Source organism: Meriones unguiculatus, chromosome 9 (genome assembly GCF_030254825.1).
Source record: "Meriones unguiculatus strain TT.TT164.6M chromosome 9, Bangor_MerUng_6.1, whole genome shotgun sequence".
In the NCBI taxonomy this organism is placed as follows: domain Eukaryota; kingdom Metazoa; phylum Chordata; class Mammalia; order Rodentia; family Muridae; genus Meriones; species Meriones unguiculatus.
The window spans coordinates 8,758,327-8,779,935 of record NC_083357.1 but is presented as its reverse complement, the minus strand read 5'-3'; the positions used below and the strand labels follow the sequence as shown (position 1 = coordinate 8,779,935).

The 21,609-nt window shown below is 42.4% G+C and overlaps 1 protein-coding gene across 3 annotated transcripts in view; it reads right to left on the bottom strand.

The window, feature by feature from the left end:
* Nek4 (NIMA related kinase 4) overlaps window positions 1-15,551 on the bottom strand; it is a 35,633-nt gene extending 20,082 nt beyond the window's left edge. Inside the window, exons 1-7 of one of the 3 annotated variants that reach the window (XM_021635244.2) lie at window positions 15,294-15,551; window positions 13,128-13,394; window positions 10,714-10,911; window positions 10,414-10,521; window positions 8,535-8,689; window positions 4,846-4,987; window positions 606-1,010 (exon numbers count right to left, since the gene is read on the bottom strand). In XM_021635244.2, the coding sequence (XP_021490919.1) occupies window positions 606-1,010; window positions 4,846-4,987; window positions 8,535-8,689; window positions 10,414-10,521; window positions 10,714-10,911; window positions 13,128-13,394; window positions 15,294-15,386 (1,368 nt within the window). In that variant the 5' untranslated portion in view covers window positions 15,387-15,551. Of the gene's footprint in view, window positions 1-605; window positions 1,011-4,845; window positions 4,988-8,534; window positions 8,690-10,413; window positions 10,522-10,713; window positions 10,912-13,127; window positions 13,395-15,187 lie in introns of all 3 variants that reach the window. The other 2 variants (XM_060390838.1, XM_060390837.1) reach the window with 2 other exon arrangements.
* Window positions 15,552-21,609: the final 6,058 nt, after the last annotated feature.

Here is a 21,609-nt window from a genome sequence, read left to right as displayed (position 1 = left end):
ACAATAAAAAGCATACTAGTATATGAATGCCATGGATAAACTTTAGAAACATAAAACATTATATAAATTAAAAGAAAGGAGACAGGCCATGAATCATATAATCTACTTACACAGGATGGTCAGAATTGGCAAATCCATGAGCAAAAGTTGCCATGGGCTGAGAATGAGGCAGAATGGGGAGTCACATGACTGCACATGGTTTGGTTAGTTTGGTGCTGTTTTCATAGGTGATGAAAGTATTCTTCTACTTTAAATTCGCACAACAAATAACTGATTTTCCTAACATAGGTGGGGCATACCTACATCTTTGAGTTTTTTTAATAATTAAAAAATTAAGATTTATTTATTTTATAGGTATGAATATTTTGTCTATATGTTTGTATGTGTACCACATGTGTGCCTGGTGCCCACGGAGGATCTCCTGGGACTGGAGCTCTGGATAGTTGTGAGCCACCGTGAGGATGCTGGGAACCAAACCCAGGTCCTCTGCAAGAGCAACAAGTGCTCTAGGCCAATGCGCCATCTCTCCAGTCCCATACCTACACCTTTGTAACCACAGTTCCTGTATTTCTCTCGGGAAACCATTCCTTCTGTGTTCCACTCACCTGGTACTCTGGCTTTTGGTCTTTATTTGGGGGATGCAATGGCTTCACTGGTTCATTCCCTTCCCCATCCACATCAGCAGAGGGCCCTCTGGGAAGGATATTTTCAGGCTGATCACTGGACTTGGCATTACCCTGTAGCCTCTCCTTCTCCTGGGAAACACTGCATTGACTGTCTGTTTCACTAGAGGCATCCGAGTGTTTTGGCTGGTTCTCCTGAACTATGCCATCGTTCACTGAGTCCCTCCTTTCTGCAGGTAAGATGTCGACATGTACCCTACCGACTGTGGCGAGTGACTCTGCTGTAGTGTTCATGTCTTGTTTGCCAGTGTGGCCCTTGAGACTAGCAGGTAATTTCAAGTGACCAATGGCCACTGGCTTCTCTTGGGACAAACATTCATCTTCAACCTGGGTGAAAAGACATTCTGAAGTTATTACAGTATCTCACACCATACACAAAAGTTGACTCAAAATGAAACAGCACCTCCGTCAGAAAGTCAAAACAGAAAGAAAGCTGGGTGTGGCAGCATGTGCCTTTACTGCCAGCACTCGGGAGGCAGAGGCAGGCAGATCTCAATGAGTTTGAGGACAGCCTGGTCTATATACTGAGTTCCGGACTTCCAGAGCTAAATAACTGAGACCCTGTCTTTAAAAAAAAAAAGGAAGGAACAATGGTAAATCAATGGATAAAATGTAAGAGCATCAGATGGCTTCCATGTTGGGCTGGAAAAATGGCTTAGCAGTTAAGAGCACTGCTAAGCTCTTAATGGCTGCTCTTCCAGAGGTCCTAAGTTCGATTCCCAGCATCCACATGGTGGCTCACAACCATCTATACTAGAATGTGCTCCACTCTTCTGGTGTATATGAAAACAAAGCACTTGTATACATAAATACATAAATCTTTTTAAAAAGTTATTTAAGAAACTGAACACGTGGGGGCTGGAGAGAGGGCTCACTAATTAAGAACCTCTTCCATTGGTCGTGCAGTCTGTTCCCAGCAACCACACGGTGGCTCACAACCATCTATAATGTGATCTGATGCCCTCTTCTGGTATGCAGGTATACATGCAGATAGAGCACTCATAAATATAAAAATAAAAGATGGCCTCTGGGAGCACCCACACATGGCATATATACTCACACAAAAACTGTTTTTAAAGAAGGGGATGGCATTCTAACATTTATATATAATATATTATATATTATATATGTATATACCTACATTCTAACATATATAATCATATATATGCTTTTATTTATATAAAATGTCTAAAGCAGGAAAATTCAGAGATACAGAAAATAGATGTTTCCAGGCCCTGGAGGTGGGGGATAGGGAGCTACAACTTAATAAGTAATGCGTTTCAGTTCCATGTGATGAGGGCATTTTTGAGGATAGTGATGATGGCTGTATCACAACACTGTGAACACAATCAAAGACACTGGACAATAAGAGTTGTTAAAGTACAGAGTCATGATGGCTCAGTAGGCAACAGCACTTGCTACCACCTGACCACCTGAGTTTGATACCCTGGAAACTGCAGAGTGCAAAGAGATAACCCACTCTGAAACCGCCCCCCTTTCTCTCTCTCTCTCTCTCTCCTCACAATTCTGTGATAGAGCCCCTGCCTACCATGCACAGGGCTGTGGGTTAAAACCCTGGCTTGGGGGAGGGGTGTCATTTAAAGTGTGACAATGTAGGATCAGTGTCTAAAATAAATGTTCAACACACCAAAGCAAAATTCCATATACTACATGAAGAGAATGAAGAAAAAAAAGCACATGATACTCTCAACAGATAAAAAAACAAACAAAAAAACCTCTGACAAAAGTCAATACCCTCCTCAAAAAAAGTCAATACGCTTGCATGATCTGGAAAAACAAACTAGCACTAGAGGAGACTACCCTAAGACAGCGAGGCCACGTGTGGAAAATGCAAACTGAACATTGTACTGAGTGACAAAGCTCCAAAAGCAAAGTGAGGCTGCCCGCTCTCATCACTCCCACACAACATAATGCTCGGTGTTGTAGCCGAGGAATTAGGCAAGAGGAAAGAAATGAAACGTCTGGATCAAAGGAAGGAATAAAATGATCTGTCTGTAGGCAATATGAGTTTGTATGCAAACGCCCTAAAGACTACACACATACTCCTATCTAGTAGAAGTAATAAATGAATTTAACAAAGTTTAACAGACAAAGCTCAACAAACAAGAGCAGCTGCCCATCTATATACTGAACCATCTGAAAAGGAAACTATAAAAAAAATCTGATTATAATTACACCAAAAATAACAAAATACCTAAGAGGTAAGATTTGGATACCAAAGACTAAAAAAATATTACTAGAAGAAAGCAAAGATAAAGAAATGGAAAAAATACTGTCTGTTCACACATTTATTAATATTTTAACAAAGCCTGGAAGAATCTATAGATTCAATAAATACCTATCAAAATCCAACAACATTTTTCACTGAAACAGAAAACCTCATCCTAGAATTTACAAGGAATCTTGAGATCTCAAGACAATCTTGAAGAACAAAGTTTGAGAAGGACCCACAATCCTAACTTCAAAACTCACTATAGAGGTAAAAACATTAAAACGATGTGGCACTGAAACTAAGACAGATATATTGACCAATGGAACAGAATAGAGAGCCAAAAATAAACTCTTACTATATGACCACATGATTACTGACAAAAACAGACTGACGACAATTTGTGTTACTCCATTTTCTTTTACTGTAACTGAATACAAGAGTCTGTTTTGTTTTCGTTTTTTGCTTGTTTGGGTTTTTTGTTGTTGTTGTTGTTTTGGTTTTGGTTTTTGGTTTTTGGTTTTCTTGAGAGACAGTCTCTCTACATAGCCTTGGCTGTGAATGGAACTCACTCTGTAGACCAGGCTGGCTTTGCACTCACAGAGTTCCACCTACCTCTGCCTCCCAAGTGCTGAGATTAAAGGCATGTGCCACCACCATCAGGTATATGCCAATATTACTATATTTAATAAAAATAAGGCCAATAATACAGGAAATAACAATTGTCTGTGAAGACACGAAGAAATTAAAAATTGTTGCTACAGAAAACGGGGTGAAACAGTGTTAATGGCCCAGCTTTTACACATAGGTAGACAGCCAAAAAAACTGAAAATGGGGCTCAAGCGCTGGTTCCTAGATGTCACAGCAAGACCCAACAGGTGAAGAGAAACCACGAGTACACCAAGGGATGAATGCATGAACCAACGTGGTTTATTAGTCAGACCTAAAAGAACTGAGGTATTGGTATATGCTGCATGGATAAACCTTAAAAACACAGTAACTCACACATAAAAGGACACATGTTAGATGATTCCATATACAAAATATTCAAGAAAGAAAATATTCAAGAAAGAAAAAAGACAGAGAGAATATTGGTGTTTAGCAAGGTGAAGGAGGATATGAGGAATAACAGCTGAATGTGTAAAGAGTTTCCTTTGGGCTGATGAAAACATTTTGGAACCAGAAAAGAAGTGAGAGTTGCACATTGTGAGTGTGCTAAATGCACACGGTAGTCCACATTACCTGGGCTTATGTGGGGCTGGAGATGGCTCAGCTGTTAAGAACACCTGTTGTGCAATCAATCATGAGGACCAAAGTCTGTATTCCAACACTCGCATACTAAGCCAGGCTAAGCCAGGCATCTAAAACATGCTTGTAACTTTAGCTCCAAAGAGCCCAATGCCTTCTGGCCTCCATAAACAAAGCTGTTACATTCTCCCGCACATGTGAGAATAAACTCAGACAGACAGACAGACAGATACACACACACACACACACACACACACACACACGAATAAAATATTTTTAAATAGTGATTATGTAAATTTTATCTTAAAGTCAGTGTGGTGACATGCCTGTAATCCCAGCAACTCTGGGAAGAAAGACAGGTGGATCTCTGTGAGTTCAAGGCCAGCCTGGTCTACAAAGTGAGTCCACAACAGCCAAGGCTACACAGAGAAACCCTGTCTTGAAAAACAAACAAAAATTTTATCTTAAAAATCGAAAAAGTTATTGTACTGACTTTGTGAATAGCTTGGCAGCCTACTGTAGATAAAGTGAGAAAAAGATTGACCTTCACCAGTATGCTTTCTTTAAAGTTGGAAGTAACTGCATAGTGAATCTCTAGAAACACATAGTCATTTCCACATAAAACTGCTCTCTTAAATGACCAGTTTCTCATATGACTCCTAAAGCCCCACCCAGAAAGCATACCATGTCATGTACAGTGGAGCCCTCCAAAGAGCGTGGCTGGGAATGTATCGCTTCATGATTTGATTCTTCCTTTCTGGAAACTACAGCAGCAACAGGCTTGGCTCTGGAGTCACAGTTTTTAACATTGTTTTTGGAAGTTTTTCTTTAGGGAAGAGAATAAAGTACCATTACCAACACAGCGATGCTTGATGGTTTGAAGGAATATGTGCAATGTGTGTCTACAATACGTCCCTTATGAACTGCCTCAGTTTACAGAGATTAGTCTTGTCGAAACCCAGAAGGCATTTAAAAAACATCTGTCTTCAAGATAATCAAGATTATAAAAAACAAGAAAGCAGCGAGGAAGGATTGTAGGAGCCAGAGGGGTCAAGGCCACCACAAGAACATGGCCCACAGAATCAACTAAGCAGGGCTCACAGGGGTTCCCAGAAACTGAAGTGGCAATCAGGGAAGCTACATGGAGCTGAGCTAGGTCCTCTGCATATATGCTACAGTCGTGCGGCTTGGTGATCTTCTGGGACTCCTAACAGTGGGAGTCTGGGTTATCTCTGACTCTTTCACCTGTTCTTGCGACCCTTTTCCTCCTACTGGGTTGCCTCATCCAGACTTGATATGAAGATTTGTGCCCAGTCTTGTCACTTGTTAAGCCATGCTCAGTTGATATCCCTGGGAGGCCTGTTCTTTTCAGAAGGGAAAGTGAAAAAAATGGGGGATTGAGGGGAGACTGGAAGGAGAGGAGGGAGGGTAAATTGTGGTGGAAATGTAATATATAAGAGAAGAATAAAGAAAAACAAAGAATAAAGAAAAAAGAAAGAAGGAAGGAACTCTTAAGGAGGCTTAAGAAACTTGAGAACTAAATGGGTATTGGATCTTGGACTGAATCCTGGTACACTAAGTAGAAACATTAACAGAAAAACTAGCAAAAGCCAATGAAAGTCTGAGCTTAGTCAACAGTAATGAACCAGTGTTGACTGGTCTCTCAGATTTCTGTTTTGTTTTGAAACAGGGTCTAGATGGCCCGGAACTTCCTGTGTAGACCAGGCTGACCTGGAACTTGCAGAGATCTGCCTGCCTCTGCCTCCTGAATCCTGGGATTAAAGGCAAACACAAACACACACACACACACACACACACACACAAATATACACATGTGATCAGAAGACAACTTGTGAGAGTTTATTCTCCTGCCATGTGGGTCCCAGGAATTGAACTCAGATCAACAGGCTTGCTAAGTCATCTCAACAATCCTGATTTCTTGAAATTTTGACAAATGCCCATGATAATAATCTAAGATGCTAATGACAGGAGGAACTAGGTGAGGGGCATAGAGGAACTCTGTACTGTCTTTATAACTCTTCTATAAATACAAAATTCTAAAATAAAACTTCTATGAGAAAGTAGCTCCACATGGAAGCACCAGGATGTTTCTTCTTTTAAGTTTCACATGTTTACAGTGATATCACTATTATTTTTGCAGACTTTAAGAGTAAAAATAATTGTTTTATATTCTCTGACTTGCAAAGTAAATGTGTATAGGAATAACACCCAAACTTTTTTAGCATGCTTTTTCTAAGACCCGGCTGAACCTCTGGGACATTAAAGGAGAGCGTAAGGTCAGCATAGCAGAGAGCCAATTAGGAGTGATGCGAACAAAAAGGCAGACCTGAACTGCAGTGCTGGAACATGCCTATAATCTCAGCACTTGGGACACTGATGCAGGATACCAAGAGTCCAAGTTCTAGGCTACACAGTAAGACCTTGTCTCAAATTGGAAAAGACGTACATCTCCTGGGCATGCCCAACATTGTCTCCTCTCCTCCCACACTTACACAGCCACAGGCAGAAGTGAAGCTAATAAGTTAGTGACGGTCTTCTCCAGCCCTCAGTTTTCACTTTTGTTTGTCTGTTTTTTGGTATTTTTTGAGACAGGGTTTCTCTGTGTAGCCTTGCCTGTCCTGGACTCACTTTGCAGACCAGGCTGGCCTCGACAAAGAGTGCCTCTGCCTTCCCGAGCAGTGGATTACAGGTGTGAGCCATTTCACCCAGCTCCAACACTGAGTCTTAGATACTGAAATATCAGTTTGTTAAAAGTATAGACCTGTGGTCAAAGAAAGGGATTCCTTTCTCTTGAAAAGTTCTATGAACGAAGAGAAAACCTTTGAGCACTCAGAAATTTGCGTACCATTTTCATATATAGCCATTTTCTTACATGGTGAATAATTAATAGCCGCTCTCTAAATGGTTAAAAATTACATTTACTCATGTATGTGTGTGCACATGTATGGAGGTCAGAGGACAACTTGTAGGACTTGGTTCTCTTTCCCTCTGTGGATCCTGGGTCTCAAGCTCAGGCGCTAGGGATTGGTGGCAAGCGTCTTTACCTGTTAAGCCACCTCACCATCCCCTCTAAATGGCTCTCTAGGTTTTTTATTTCAACAATTATGTAAAGTTTAATATGTTATGTGTTTTGTTTCTATGATACTGGGATTTAAATTGGGGGCCTTGCACACATGAGGTAAGCACCCCACTACTGAGCTAAACGTCCAGCCCATTTTTAATTTTGGGACACAGTCTCACTGAGTTGCCCTGGCTGGATCACTCTCTAACTTGGGCAGGTTTTGTGTCTGTGATCCTGAGTAGCTGGGATTATAGGCCTGTACCACTAGATCTGATGAACACGTATGTGAAAGGTGCCAGAATATGTTACCCTAAAAATGTACCTTTGCCAGCATGGTGGCATACTTCTCTAATCCCAGCACTCAGGAAGCAGAGGCCAGCAGATCTCTATAAGTTTGAGGCCAGCCTGGTCTACAAAGCAAATTCTGAGAACAGCCAGGGCTATACAGAGAAACCCGAGCTCAGGAGGAAAAATGCACTTTTGCATAACAATTATTTTGGGCTAATAACACGCAAAAAATAGCAGGTATAGGGGATTGAAGAGATGGGTCAACAGGTAAGAATCTTTCTGCATTTCTGGAGGACTCAAGTTCAATTCCTAGCACTTTTATCAGATGGCTCATAACCACCTATTAACTCCAGTTCCAAAAGATTTGATGCTTTTTTTCTGTCCTAAATAGGAATTCACACACACATAAATAAAATTAAAAGAGAGAAGACAGAGAGATATAGAGAGAGCTGGGCAGTTGTGGTGCACACCTTTAATCCTAGCACTTGGGAGGCAGAGGCAGGCAGATCTCTGCATTTGAAGCTAGACAGAGCTACACTGAGAAGCCCTATCTTGAACAATACACCCAAAACAATAAACAGTAAGAAATAAAATGAAAATAAATAAAAAATGGAAAGCTGAGGTGTAGAGAAATCTGTAGTCCTTAGTAAAATAATTCTAATTTTCCTTTACAGTTTCTTTTCACAATTCCCTTTCTTGTTAGCCTATAATAGATGCATTACTGCTTTGGGGTCTTCAAATTATAAAACTTTATTCTACTTGAGAAACATAAAAGTCTTATTAGATAAATTTTGTTACTTTTCTACACAAGTTAAATTTTGAGGCCCAGGCCAAAAAACACCAAGAGGGTAGAATTTTGTCTCCTTACATATTCTAATTATGCAGTTTTACTTTTTATTAAACAAACAAACACCTTATCATAAATTTTTACATATGAAAATTTAGAAGCTACCCTCTTTTACCCCTGTGTTTAGCCCAGCTTTCTGTAAGAGAAGTGTCTTACGCCTTTGTGGCCTCCAAAAATAAGGAGATTTGCTGTTTTATATAAGGCTGCCTCAGGATGTTCCGCACAGAGGGTCTTTCTTCAGGCCTTCTGCTCAGCATTGTGCTTATCAGTTCTGCCAGCTCTGGGCTATAAACTTTTGGCATTGGTGGCAACTGCAAAGAATAACAATACTGTAATTATGATTAATGACCTTATGAGACAAGGTAAAAGCTGGCATAGACTTCTCAATATATCAAATCATTATAATATTTGAAATTATTAACACCTATTAAAGTCATATATCCAGAAAAGTAGAAAGTAGCTATCAGTGTCTGTTCTGCTCATAACAAGTTATAAGAGTCCAACAGTACTCCCTTCAGCTCAGTAGTCCCATTTGAGAACTCTGCCCTTCAGATATAAGGGTTTCTTTTTCTTTTTTTGTAAATGTTACTATTAGCATGCGAGCATGTGTGCATTCAAGCCAGAGAACAACTTTTGGAGTGGGTCTCTCCTCCCACCATGGGTTCTGGGATTAAGCTCAGATTGTCAGGCTTGTGCCTCAAGCATCTTTACCCACTGAGCTATCTCACTGGTCCAAGAGCACAAATAGGATTTATATTCCGGAATGTGCAGTCCACATGCAGAGGACTAAGGAATAAATTGTGCTGCATTCTTCCTATAAACACTAGATGCTGCCTAAAAGAAAAACACAAGTACTGACAATTAAGCTAAAAGAGTTAAGTTGGGTACCGCTGTGTACAATAAGACTCCATTTGTTTCTTTTTAAAAAGTACTTGCCAGGGAGGCTGAGGCAGGAGGACCTCTGCAAGTTGGAGGCCAGCCTGGTCTACAAAGTGAATCCAGGAGAAATCCTGTCTCGAAAAAACAAAACAAACAAACAAAAAAGGTACTTGCATATAAGTACTTATACACCCAGAGTTTTGTCTGTTCCAAAGGAAGAAAGGAGAGGCCTCGGAATAAATTGTTAGCAGTAGTTATCAGGAAAATAAAAGTAAGGAATTTTTTATTCTTTTTTCTTAATTATTTAAATAATATAATTGGAAACAAATTTCAGAGACGTTTTATTTTTACTTTATGGGTACAGGCGTTTTGCCTACATGAATGAAATGCACCATGACCACGATGCCAGCAGAGGCTGAAAGAGGGCATCAGACACCCTAGGGACTGGAGTGACAGACAGCTGAGAGCTGCTATGTGGGTAAGCAGTAGCGCTCTAAACCATAAGCCACCTCTTCAGCCCCTATAATTGAAATGTTTACTTGTGTATTTTAAAAAGAGTTTTCAGTGAGTCTTGGGATAATCTCTAAATCACTGCCAAGGGCAACTGGCCTCCGGGAAATAACATGAAGTTAGTTATTTCTGGTGTCCACATCGAGAGAATACCTTCTGCAGTTCTTAATCAGTCACATGCAGTTATGACAAGTACCAAGGGGCACACCCTGACAGCATGGAGTCGTTGTAAACAGGGCTCCCTCAACCCTGGGCTATTCCAGCACTGGCAGCCTCTCAGAGCACCTATCCTTCCTGCAGTTACAGGGAGAAGCTTTCAAAGTGCCAGCTCTTTGAATCCAATCAGCTACTTTTACATTTTAATATTAAGAAAAAAAACCAATCTCTTCTCAACTGCAACCTTTTCCACAGGAGATCTTATATTCTTGACTATCAATGAATTCCTAACTAATATTAATTAATATTAGTCAATTAATCAAAATCCTAGTGAGGGCTGGGGATGTAGCTGAGTGACAGAGTGCTTGCCCTGCATTTGCCCTGGGCTTGTGCCCAGCACTGGGGGAAAAAAAATCAATGATTTTGACAATAGATATTTACAAAGTTTATTATATAGACCTTATGCAATTAGTTCTAAATTTTTTTTTACCTTTCCTTCAATAATCCGATAAACTAAAGAATTCATGTCTTTTGCATTAAAAGCGTGCTTCAGGGTGGCCATTTCATACACACAGCATCCCAGAGCCCAAACATCAGACTACAAAAGAAAAGCAGTGAATGGTTAAATGCTAAAAATCTTATTACATTTTCCCTCTCAAAACAAAGTAGACATTTCCTTCCAACTGATTCATAGTTAACTGATTTAACGACTCACATGGGCCCTGAGCGTCAGATATTCCCCAGAGACAAGGAGAGCCAGCACACACCTCTACAGCTGTACGCATCCTACCTTATAGTTGTAGGGTTTGTTGGAGAAGAGCTCAGGGCTCATGTAATAGGGTGTGCCGATGAGGGTGCTCGCCATGTCACCGTGATCCTCTAACACCCGGGCAATTCCTAGGTCACCCACTTTGATGATATTTGTTCTTGTTAAGAAGACGTTTTGAGTTTTCAGATCACGATGAAGGATGTGTTTCTCGTGTAAATACTGAGAAGAAAGAAGATTTTTCATTATATATAAGCATACTAACTTATTTACTTATTTCTAGCTTTTATATATCATCAGTAATTACATGGGTTAAAAAGCCTTAGTTATCTAGCAACCAAAACATTACTGTTCTATAATCTCTAAGTAAAAAAACTAATTTACAACTTTCAAAGTAAGAAAAGTAAGTTCCACAGGCTGGGAAAATGGCTCAGTTGGCAAAGAGCTTGTCACACAGGCGTGAGAATCTGAGTTTAGATCTGCAGCACTCTGTAAAAAGCCAGGCGTGCTGGTGCATTCCCAGCAATGGGGAGGTGAAGAGTGGAGCTCACTGTCAAATAAGTAAGTTTTACACTCAGTAAGAGACCTTATCTAAAGTAAGTAAATAAATAAGGTGCAGAGCAACAGAGGAAGACATCCGACATTTTCACCCCTGGCTTCCACACATATACACACATATGTGCACACACATGAACATGTATGCACACACAGAAAATTAAGTTCCTGGAACCTTCTGCAATTGTTTTCTGGTGTCTTGAAAACTGTATCAATTTTTTTAACAATACCTGGACCTAGTTAGAATATATGCTTATAAGCCAGGCATGGTGGCTTAGGCTGACACACGAGGACTGCTGAGAGTTAGAGATTATCTGGAGCTACATGGTGAGTTCTAGGCCAATCTGAAGTGAGTCCTTGTCTCCAAGAACAGAACAAAACAAAAATTTACAAACTCTCACTAAAGGTAGAACAACTTACGCAAAGCCATTTATCTCTGACCTATGAAATAAATCCTACATAACAGTCTAAAGTATAACAGCATCACTTATGCCTAAAGAGAACATGTGAGAATTTACACAAGGTCAATTAATTCAGGCCAAATAAACCCAGCGCCTTAGTTATACTTCAAAAACAGCCTCACTCCAGGGGATGTGTACACTAAAACACAAATCTGCTCTGCATTTTCATGCACTCTGTCATAGCAACATGACAACCTGACCCTCACGTATTAACTAGCCCAGCTGTCTTTCAATGTGACACAGATGACCAACTGATTAGAACATAGTCATCCTTGTTCTTTGTTACTCCAAAGCTCTTAAAACTGATTTTGCTAGAAATACTAAATGCACAAAGGATTGGTATTTTCTATCATTATATATGAAATCTATGTCTATTTTAACATAGACACCACTCACTCAGAAACATCCCAATGCTACAAGAGAGATCCATGTAGCTTCTAAGAGGAAAAACAAAACCAAAAAACACATTCCCCCCCCCCCCCCGTATAAGCATGTGTGTATAAGCAGACATCATCCTGGGGCTGAGCCATCCTAGCTTCAAAACAAGGCTGCTTTTATCTCAAAGCATGCTGGGCGAAGACCAAGGCCCCAGGTGCCTCTCAGCAAGACCACAAAGCCTTGACTTCAATAGCCCTGACTGCAGCCTCTCTTAGGGCACCATGACACTGCTGTAGAAAATAGCACTCTTTGAAGAGCTGTAGAAAATAACACTCAGCGGCTGGGGAAGTAGCTCTCTTATAAAATGCTAGCTGTGTAAGCATGAGGACTTCAGCTTGAATCCCCAGTTCCCAGAGGGCACAAAACCCCAGCAGAGGGGCAGAGGGCACAAAAGCAGAGCAGACTCAGGTCCTCAGAGCTCTGACTCTGACCCAGGCCCACCTTGCATATAACCTTCCCAGGAAGAGACTTACTGACACTGAAAAACTTATTCCCCAGCTTAATAGTGAGATGCCTGTCTCTGCATCCAGATATGAGTCCCACAAAGATGATGAGTCCTAAACAGCCAGGGCACCATGACACTCAAACACTGCCTGGCTGCCTATGGGAAACACTTCTCATAAAACAGCTCTAAAAATATTACTGTACAAACAATTTCTCTCTCCTCTCTCGCCTGCTATGGCTACATCTCAGTATATTTTATGTAAATGTTTTAATTTTATTAATTACAATTTATTCACTTTGTATCTCAGCTGTAGCCCTATCCCCCACCCCCTTTCATTCCCATCCTCCCTCCCTCTTCTTCTCCTATGCCCCTCAGATCTCAGTATGTTTATTAAATTCTACTTCTAACTTTTTCTGGACCGGTGAAATCATTCACAGCCCATGGGTCACCAGCCAATCACGCCATCCCTGACCCAGGAAAATACACCTGCTGTCCTCCTGCCACACTGGAAGCTGTGGAGGCTGTGAGGGTGACAGTACCTGCAAAGCCATGGCAATCTGCACAAACCACTCCACCACCTGGCTCTCAGGCAGAAGCTGCCCTTTCTGCTCCTTGAGCTTCCGGTACAGATCACCTCCTTCACAGAAGCCCATGACGATGTACAGCAGACCATCTCCTCCCTCCCATGACTCTTTGTAGGTGACGATGTTGGGGTGCTTCAGCTGAGACAAGAGCTGAGCCTCCTGTTCAGCAGCTCGACGCTCTCGGCTAGAGGCATTTCGCAGGTTTAGTTTTTTGATGACGTACTAACAAAGAGAATGCATACTTTTAAAAGGTGCAAGAAAATAGAATTCTCTAGGTTCAGAAGCAGCTAAGAGTTCTCATGAATGCCCAGTCCTCAAACACCAAACCAGCCTTCTGAGCCTATCAGACAACCTAATGACTTCTTTTACACATAAAATTGCTAGTAGGATACTTTAAAGAGGAGGCAGCAGAAAGATCAAAAAACAAAAAATTGGCTGGGCAGTGGTGGTGTGCGCCTTTAATCCCAGGACTCCGGAGGCAGATCTCTGTGAGTTCAAGGCCACCCTGGTCTACAGAGCGAGTTCCAGAACAGCCAGGGCTAAACAGAGAAACCCTGGGAAAACAAACAAACAAACAAAAAGCATAAAACTGGGAAAGTATTTGCCATTGACAATTATGCTTTTTTTTTCTGTGTTAGCATTAAACCCAAGGCCTTGCACATAATGGATAGGTACTCTACTACCTAGTCATAAGTCACTTATGCCAGGTCACAAACAAACTACTCTTTCCCTCAGCATTTTATAATTTCTTTGACTCTGCAATCACAGCTACTTTAAAGGATAAGGTGGAAGGCTTACTTAGGCCCAGAATTTTGAAAGCCAACCTGGGCAACATAGTGATATGCTATCTAAAAAAAAAAAAAAATGACTTAAAAAAAATGAATCCAACATTAACACACTATTAGACCAATTTAAAAAGAGACACTCCTTAACCTCAAAATTCTCTCTACAAACAAGCATCATAACTTAAATATATATCTGCAGACTGAACAGGTGTATGAGACACATTAGATATTTGTGGCCCAATAGAGTCAAAACATCATTGGTCCTCCACATAACACAACATTCCCGTTAAAAACAAAATTCTTTACAATCTAATAAAATGCCCTCAGTCACCTCAAAGATAATGTATGCACTCTTTCAATAAACACATAAATGCGTTCCTTGAAGTACAAACTACTGCTCAAAATGAAGGGTTATTAGTATAGCTAAACTCTCACTCTTAGCACACATATCCCATAATTCCAGGGGTGTCTGTTGAATTGATCTCTTACGTGAAAGCTTGTGTTGTAGGCAGGGAATCTAGCATAGGGCACAAAGACTTATAGGAGAGTGGGGCCCATACTTGGTGGGCGGGGCTTTCTCATCTTGTTGCCATTGGTTTGGTGGAACTATGAGATGCCACCTTTAAGTTTTTTAATCGTCCCCATTTGTGCATTCTATGGCCGCCCTGATGGCAGAGCCTCCTGAAGAACTGGATCGCTAGCCTTGGGTGATGGCATAAAAACTTCACACAAAGGAGCAGCGTCAGATTAGAGCTTTAGAACGGTCACTGCAGCGGAAGTGAGGGGTTAGGGAAAAGACAGCAGGCGACAGACACTAGTTGGGAGGAGTGAGCATTTAGCTAGAAAGAATGGTGTCCTGTACTGCGGTAGTACCAATAGAGATGGAGATGCCAGTTTGGTCTAGTGACAGGGATATAATGAGTGTTGGGGGACTTAAAGATAACTGTCACAAGTCCAGCTTAGAAACTGCATGGCTGGTCAAGCTACTCCCTGAAATAAGGCCCTTGAGAAGTGCTGGCGAGAAGATGATGAGCCAAGTTTTTTAAGTAAAGTAAGCTGCACAAGATAAGGGCTTTGCCAGGTGGTACTGAGTTAGGCCTTAGGAACGTTTGGCCGCTGCTCTCAAGAAATTTTCAGGTGACTGGAAGTTTGCAGATAAAGTACACTGGTTAATACTATAGAATAGACAAAGTTGGGGGCTCTGGCTAGGGAGGGAGTTGGGAGGCTGACCTCGTCTCTGACAGGAGTCTCGGCCCACTACTCCCGGCCTAGTACATCTGAGGATGCCCTCGGCGCACCCCTTCCATCGCCCCTGGCAAGGTCCCAGTCCCCCGACCTGCTTGCCGTCCCGCCGATGCTTCACGAGCGTCACCTCTCCATAACTACCCCTGCCCACGACCCGCACGTAGCAGTAGGCAGCCTGGGGCATGTTCCCGGAGGGGGCCCACAGTCGGGAAGCTGCGGCAACGGCGCGGATGGCACCAGGAGGCCGCGCTCATGCCCCACAGGAGACGAACTCCTCCATCAACCAGGCCCAACCGGGCTAGGAGCTTTGAGGCCCGGCCCACCAGGACGCCGCTACCATAGCGATGCAGGCGAGATAGACCTGCGCATGCTCAGAGTTGAAAGACCCATCACAGAGTCGACCAGCCGCGGCCAGAGCGGCTCCTCAGCCTCGGGACGACCTACCATTGAGCCGTCCCTGGAGCGGCTAGAGCGGCTCCGCGGCCTCCTAAGACAGAGAGCTTTGCTCCAGGGAGTCCGGAGAGCTTCAGTTCCTGCGTTTTGGTTCTGCAGTTATTCAATAAGTCCTTACTGGTTCTAAGTAACCTTACTGGTTACGAGTATAGGTCATTCGTTCTATAAATGTTAACTGCGTGCTTGGTTCACGTTCCAGTCAAAGAGTGGCCGACTCTAAATTTCACCAATATTGTTTGCTACATTTGTTTTGTCGCATGCCGGCATTCCGCCTGCCTTTTTGATGCACACTGCAAAACACCTTGAATACATTAGTAAACTTCATCCCTAAAAGTTTCAGCCTGCTTTGTTGAGACTTGAAAATCTCTCAAAGAATGATTGCAAAACCACTGTCCTGACAGATTTGACAGAGCTTCACGCTGCTTCCCTCAGCATCAAACCTCCTCCCCCAACTCTCTCACCCCCCCACCCCCACACCCACACCCCCGTCTATCTCCCGAGAAAGTACAAGGCTGTGAAAAGAATCTACCTGCCTTGCCCAAAGAATTGGCTTTTTAAAAAGGCTTACAATTACTGATTAGTCCTCTGTCCCTTTGAGATATATATGCATGTATCTTCTACAAGTCAGTAAAGTTTTCTTTTTTTTTCTCCAGGAGTAAAAGCCCTTCCTTTGAAATGTAATCATGAGAAAATTTAGGCATCTGGTTCCCAGTTTGTGTGGGAAGATAGAATCCGGTCTTCTCTAACTGCCAGCCAGCAAATACAGCTGGTTTAATCGCTTTTACAATGACCAACTATTATCAATATTGTTATGTTACTATTGTTGTTGAGCTAAGATCTGCCTATGTATCTCAACTTGAAATTCTACCTTTGGGTGTTGAGTTTATAGGCATGTAACAGCATCGTGCTCCCAAAACCTTGGAATTTTTTCAATTTTCTAAGGGGCCCCTTTGCTCAATTCTCTATTTCTCCTTCATTGTCCATTTTGTTGTTGTTGTGTGTGTGTGTTAGACAAGGTCTCATTATGTAACCCAGTTTAGCCTTGAATTCACAAAGATCAGCCTGTGTCTGTCTCCTGAGTGTGGAATTTAAGGTGTGTACCACCATGCCCAGCTCATTCTCTTTTTAAAAGGTCCAGTTACCTCTGCACTGTTGAAATGAAGCTGAGCTTTTCCTGTTATCGCCAAGTTACTAAATAGCAATCCGTCCTCTCTGCTCTAACTAATGTTTGCCTTTGTTTATTTTTAGCAACATCACTAACTAGAATTCAATATTTATTTATGGTTCCTTTTGTTTCGTTTTCTTATGGAAAAGAAATTGGCATTCCCAAGAAATGTACCAATCTTAAGTGTGTAGTCAGATCATTTTGACAGATGCAGTTACTCAAATATATTAAGAGACAGACCAAGGGATATGGAGAAATTAGAACCCTATGTATTGCTGATGAGAATGAAAAATGTCTCAACTTGTATGAAAACTGGTATCATGGCTCCTCAAAAAAAAAAATGCAATCCATCCTTTTACCTCTAGATAAATACACCAAAAACAAAACAAAGCAGGGACTCAAACAGATATTTGTACACCTGTGATCACATCAACATTTACAAGAACAAAGGATGAGAACAACCTTAGCTCCCATCATTGGGGGAGTAGATAATATTATATGTGGTGTTTGTGTGTGTGTGTGTGTGTGTGTGTGTGTGTGTGTGTGCATTATAACATGATATAAAAGGAAGAAAACTCTGACATACAATAGCATAGAAATACTTTGAGAGCATTAAGTAAATGAAATAAAGTAGTCACAAAGGACTAATATTGTATGCTTTCATTGACACAAGTTGTCCAGAGAAGGGAAATTCAGAGACAGAAGGAAAAACGCTGGTGTTGGCGGAAGCCTGGAGTTAATGTTTAGTGGGTGCAGAGCTTCACCTGGGGAAACCTGAAAGTGTCTGGAGGCAGACAGTGACGACGGTTGCACAACAATGTAAATCAGTTGTCACTTGACGCCAAGCCTGATGGACTGAGACTGATTTTGAGGTCCCCAAGGAAAGGAGAGAACTGGTTCCTGAAAGTTATCCTTTGACCTTCACTTGCACACCAAGACATGTACATGTGCACACACATAAACAGAGAGAATACATGGAAAAATGGTAAAAATAACAAAACTGGCCAATGACACGGCTCAGCAAGTAAAGGCAGATAATCATCCTGATGACTTAAGTTCCACCTCCAGGATCCGTAGGGTAGAAGGAGAGAATTAGCTCACATAAATTGTCCTATGACCTACACACACTTGTGCACACACTCAATAATAAATACAAAATAAAGGTAGCTGAGTGTAGTGGCACATTTCAGCACTTGGGAGGCAGAGGCAGGAGGGTTTCCAGTTCAAGTCCAGCCTGAGCTATATAGAGAGATTTTGAAAAGAAAGAAAGAAAAGAAAGAATAAAGGTAAACTTTATGTTTGCATACTTTGCCGCAATAAAAAAGTTGCTTTTAAGTGTTTTTTACTTATTTATTTTTGTTGGCTTTTGTTTTGTTTGTTTTTGAAATAGGGTCTCAGGATCTTCTGGCTCTCCTGGACCTCACAATGTAGACTAGGCTGGCCTTAAACTTACAGAGATCTGCCTACTTCTGTACTCCAAGTACTGAGGTTAAAGGTGTACACCCTAACACCTGGCCAGTTTTGTTTTTTTTAAGCTATTAAGTAAGCTATAGAACAGCGTGTTTCTAACCTTTCTTTCACTGTCACCTTAAGGAGGCAGCTTTTATTATTATTAGCTTTTTTATTATTAAAAGTGTTTTAGACAGCTTTTATTATTACTACTATTTGTGTGTGCATGTGTGTGAGTATGCGTGGGGAGGCCAGGAATCAAATTCATTATTTTTTTAACAGTGTTTCTTTTTTATATCATTTATTTTTCATTTCATGTGCATTGGTGTTTTGCCTGTGTGTATGCGGGTGTTGGAACTAGAACCCTCTGGAACTGGAGTTACAGACAGTTGTGAGCTGCCGTGTGGTTGCTAGGAATTGAATCCAGATCCTCTGGACGCACAGCCAGTGCTCTTAACCGCTGAACATCTCTCCAGCCCCTTAACAGTGTTTCTTACAGCACTCAAGAGCTCACCAGTTTGGCTGAGTAGCCAGCGAGCTCTAGGGACCCGCCTCTCTCCATACCCCCAGCACTAGGGCTGCATACATGGGCTGCAGTGCTTTTATGCGAGTTCTGGGGATCAAAGCCAGGTCCTCATGCGTCCACGGCAGCCACTTCACCACTTCATCCAGGGAACTTTTAGTGCCACAGATACACTGCTCACATGTTGTGACTCCCAGGCGGGCTACAAACCACTGTGATAATCTAGGTTTGGGGTGGTGGTGCTGTTTAGTTTTGTTTCCATTCTCTCCAAGACTCAGTCTGAGATAACATCTATTTTACTACTCCCTAAAAAGATATAGTTTTTGTTGTTTTGTTTTTTATTTTTCAAATCAGGGTTTCTCGGTGTAGCCCTGGCTATCCTGCAACTTGCTCTGTAGACCAGGTTAGCTTCAAACTTAGAGATCTGCCTGTCTCTCCCTGCAAGTGCTGAAATTAAAGGCACCCACCATGCCAGGCTCCTAAAAGGACATCTTTACCCTCCTGGGAAACTTTTCCTTTCTTGGTTTTTAGAACTTTTCCTAAGTCTCCAACTGTCTTTATCCACACTGGTTTCCCTTTAGACTGCTCCTGCTTCCTTCAGGTTTGATGTCTCCTGGGGTGCTGTGCTGTGTGTATCTCTACTTTCAGACAGTCAGACACACAGACACACAGACACACAGACACACAGACAAACATGTGCTTTGTGGGCTGGAAACAGGTATTTATGGAATGAGTCTTACCCAGCCAGCCCTATAGAGACCATGGGTTATGTAAGACAGAACTGAGCAGGGACCAGCCCACAGAGGACTGAGATGGAAAAGGCATGAAGCACAATGACTTTTTTAACATCCCTTTCACAACTTTCTTTTGTTTTTCTTTTTAGCACTACTGGGGATTCGACCCAGGGCCTCTTACCTGCCGGGCAAGTGCTCTACCACTGAGCTGCACCTTCAGTTATTAGTTATGTTTCCTGTTGAGGAGAATCAACTTAAGAAAAGGATTGCCTTTGGCTCACAGTCTGAGGGCTGAGTTCATCATGACACAAAAGGCACAGCATCAGGAATGTGAGGCGCCCACCCTCCCAGGCCCTCAGGCTTAGTCCTCACCTGCTTCCGGCCAATCTCCTCTTTCCCATATCCATGACTGGGCCAATTACACTCTTCATCCTAAACCCAGGAGCATAACAACACCTAACCCTGGGGGTAGCTGGGAACAGTGAAAAAATGGGACAGACAAGATGCTGAAAAGCATGCTAGGCAAGCACTAGTCATTGTTAGCTCGCCTCATATTTTCTGTCGCCTGCCACCACTGCAGCCAAATACACATGGTCCTGGCTCCTTCTATGAACTGGATTTGGCATCAGCCATCTCTCAATGGCCAAGTCTTCAGAAGCTTCCCTGAACTCTTGAGTTCAACCGATCCCCCTGCCTCAGTAGCTGGGACTGCGGGTATATACTATAGTACCTAGCTCTCAATATTCCGGTACTGGACACTTCGATGTTTTCTACCCCCAAAGCTAAGAGTCTTCAGATGCTTTGTCCTAGTTAACTTGAACTGTCAACTTGACCCAGCCCAGAGTCACCTTCCCAGGGTCTCACTGATGGATTGCCCAGAGCAGATTGGCTTCTGGGCATGCCTGTAGGATATTGTCTTGACCATTGATTGATGTAGCAGGCCCAGCCTACTGTGAGAGGCACCATTCCTTGGGCAGGTGATCTTGGGCTATAAAAGAAAACCAGCTAAGTGTGTGTAAGTGAGTGAGTGAGTCCCCAAGCAGCATTCATTCATGGTTTCTGCTTAAGTGCCTGCCCTGACTTTCCTCAATGATGGTTTGTAACCTATAAGCTGAAATAAACCCTCCCACCCCCTAGGCTACTTTTAGCCATGATGTTTGTAATATCAACAGACTGAAACTAGGGCACACCTGTTTCAGCTGCTTCTAGATTGCTTGCCAAAGTCCCTTTGGTCCTCCTTTCCCATCTTCATCTTCCCAAATGTCACTCTTACCCCAGACACCTTCTGACTCCCATGGAGATGAGTTCCACCCTTCCCTTTAGGCCTCTTCAGCCTCCTCCCACCTCCCAAGGTCCACTGCTCTTATTGGTTTGTTTCACTCCTCCATCCCATGGCATAATCTCTCAGCACATCAGAGCACCCAAGTTTCATCGTGGTAGTACCCCAACTCCTAGCATTGTTCCCAGCCCACCACAGGCTCTTTTTGTGATAGTAAAAGAATAAACAGACCCTCAAATTTACAGGAGCATGTTGACCTATCCAATCTTCCACAAAGGCATAAAACAGGTCAGAAGGTCACCTGGCCTGAGGACAATACCCTTTTCCCAGAAGCCGCCTCTGTGAGACAAAGTCCAGGATAAGCAAACAGATCTGTGAGGTCCCCTTCATCTCATCAGGGTCACATCCCACCCCAGGTAGTAGAGTGACCAAATGGCCACAGCTGTCCCGTGTATTGTGACTTGCTGGGGACAGGGAGGGCTTGTGCATAAAAGCTGAGCAGCCTGTTAGCAAGCCAGATCTCTGGGGACTCTCCCCTGTGGGCCCTTCACTCTGCTTTCCTTGCTTTGTATCTCAGGGGCTATGCCTTTCACTACATGATGAACTTTAGAACCTGAGGTACAAGTTCAAGTGTGGATGTCCCAGAGACACATGAATAGAACTCGGACAATAAAGAAAACTGCCTCAGGTGTCCAGAGGCTTTGATTGTGAAAAGATGCTGCCATTTGTGTCTTCCCTGGCGACAGCACCATGGCCTGGTGGGAGCAGACAAAGCCAACTTCTGTTTTTCTTTCCAAATCTGGC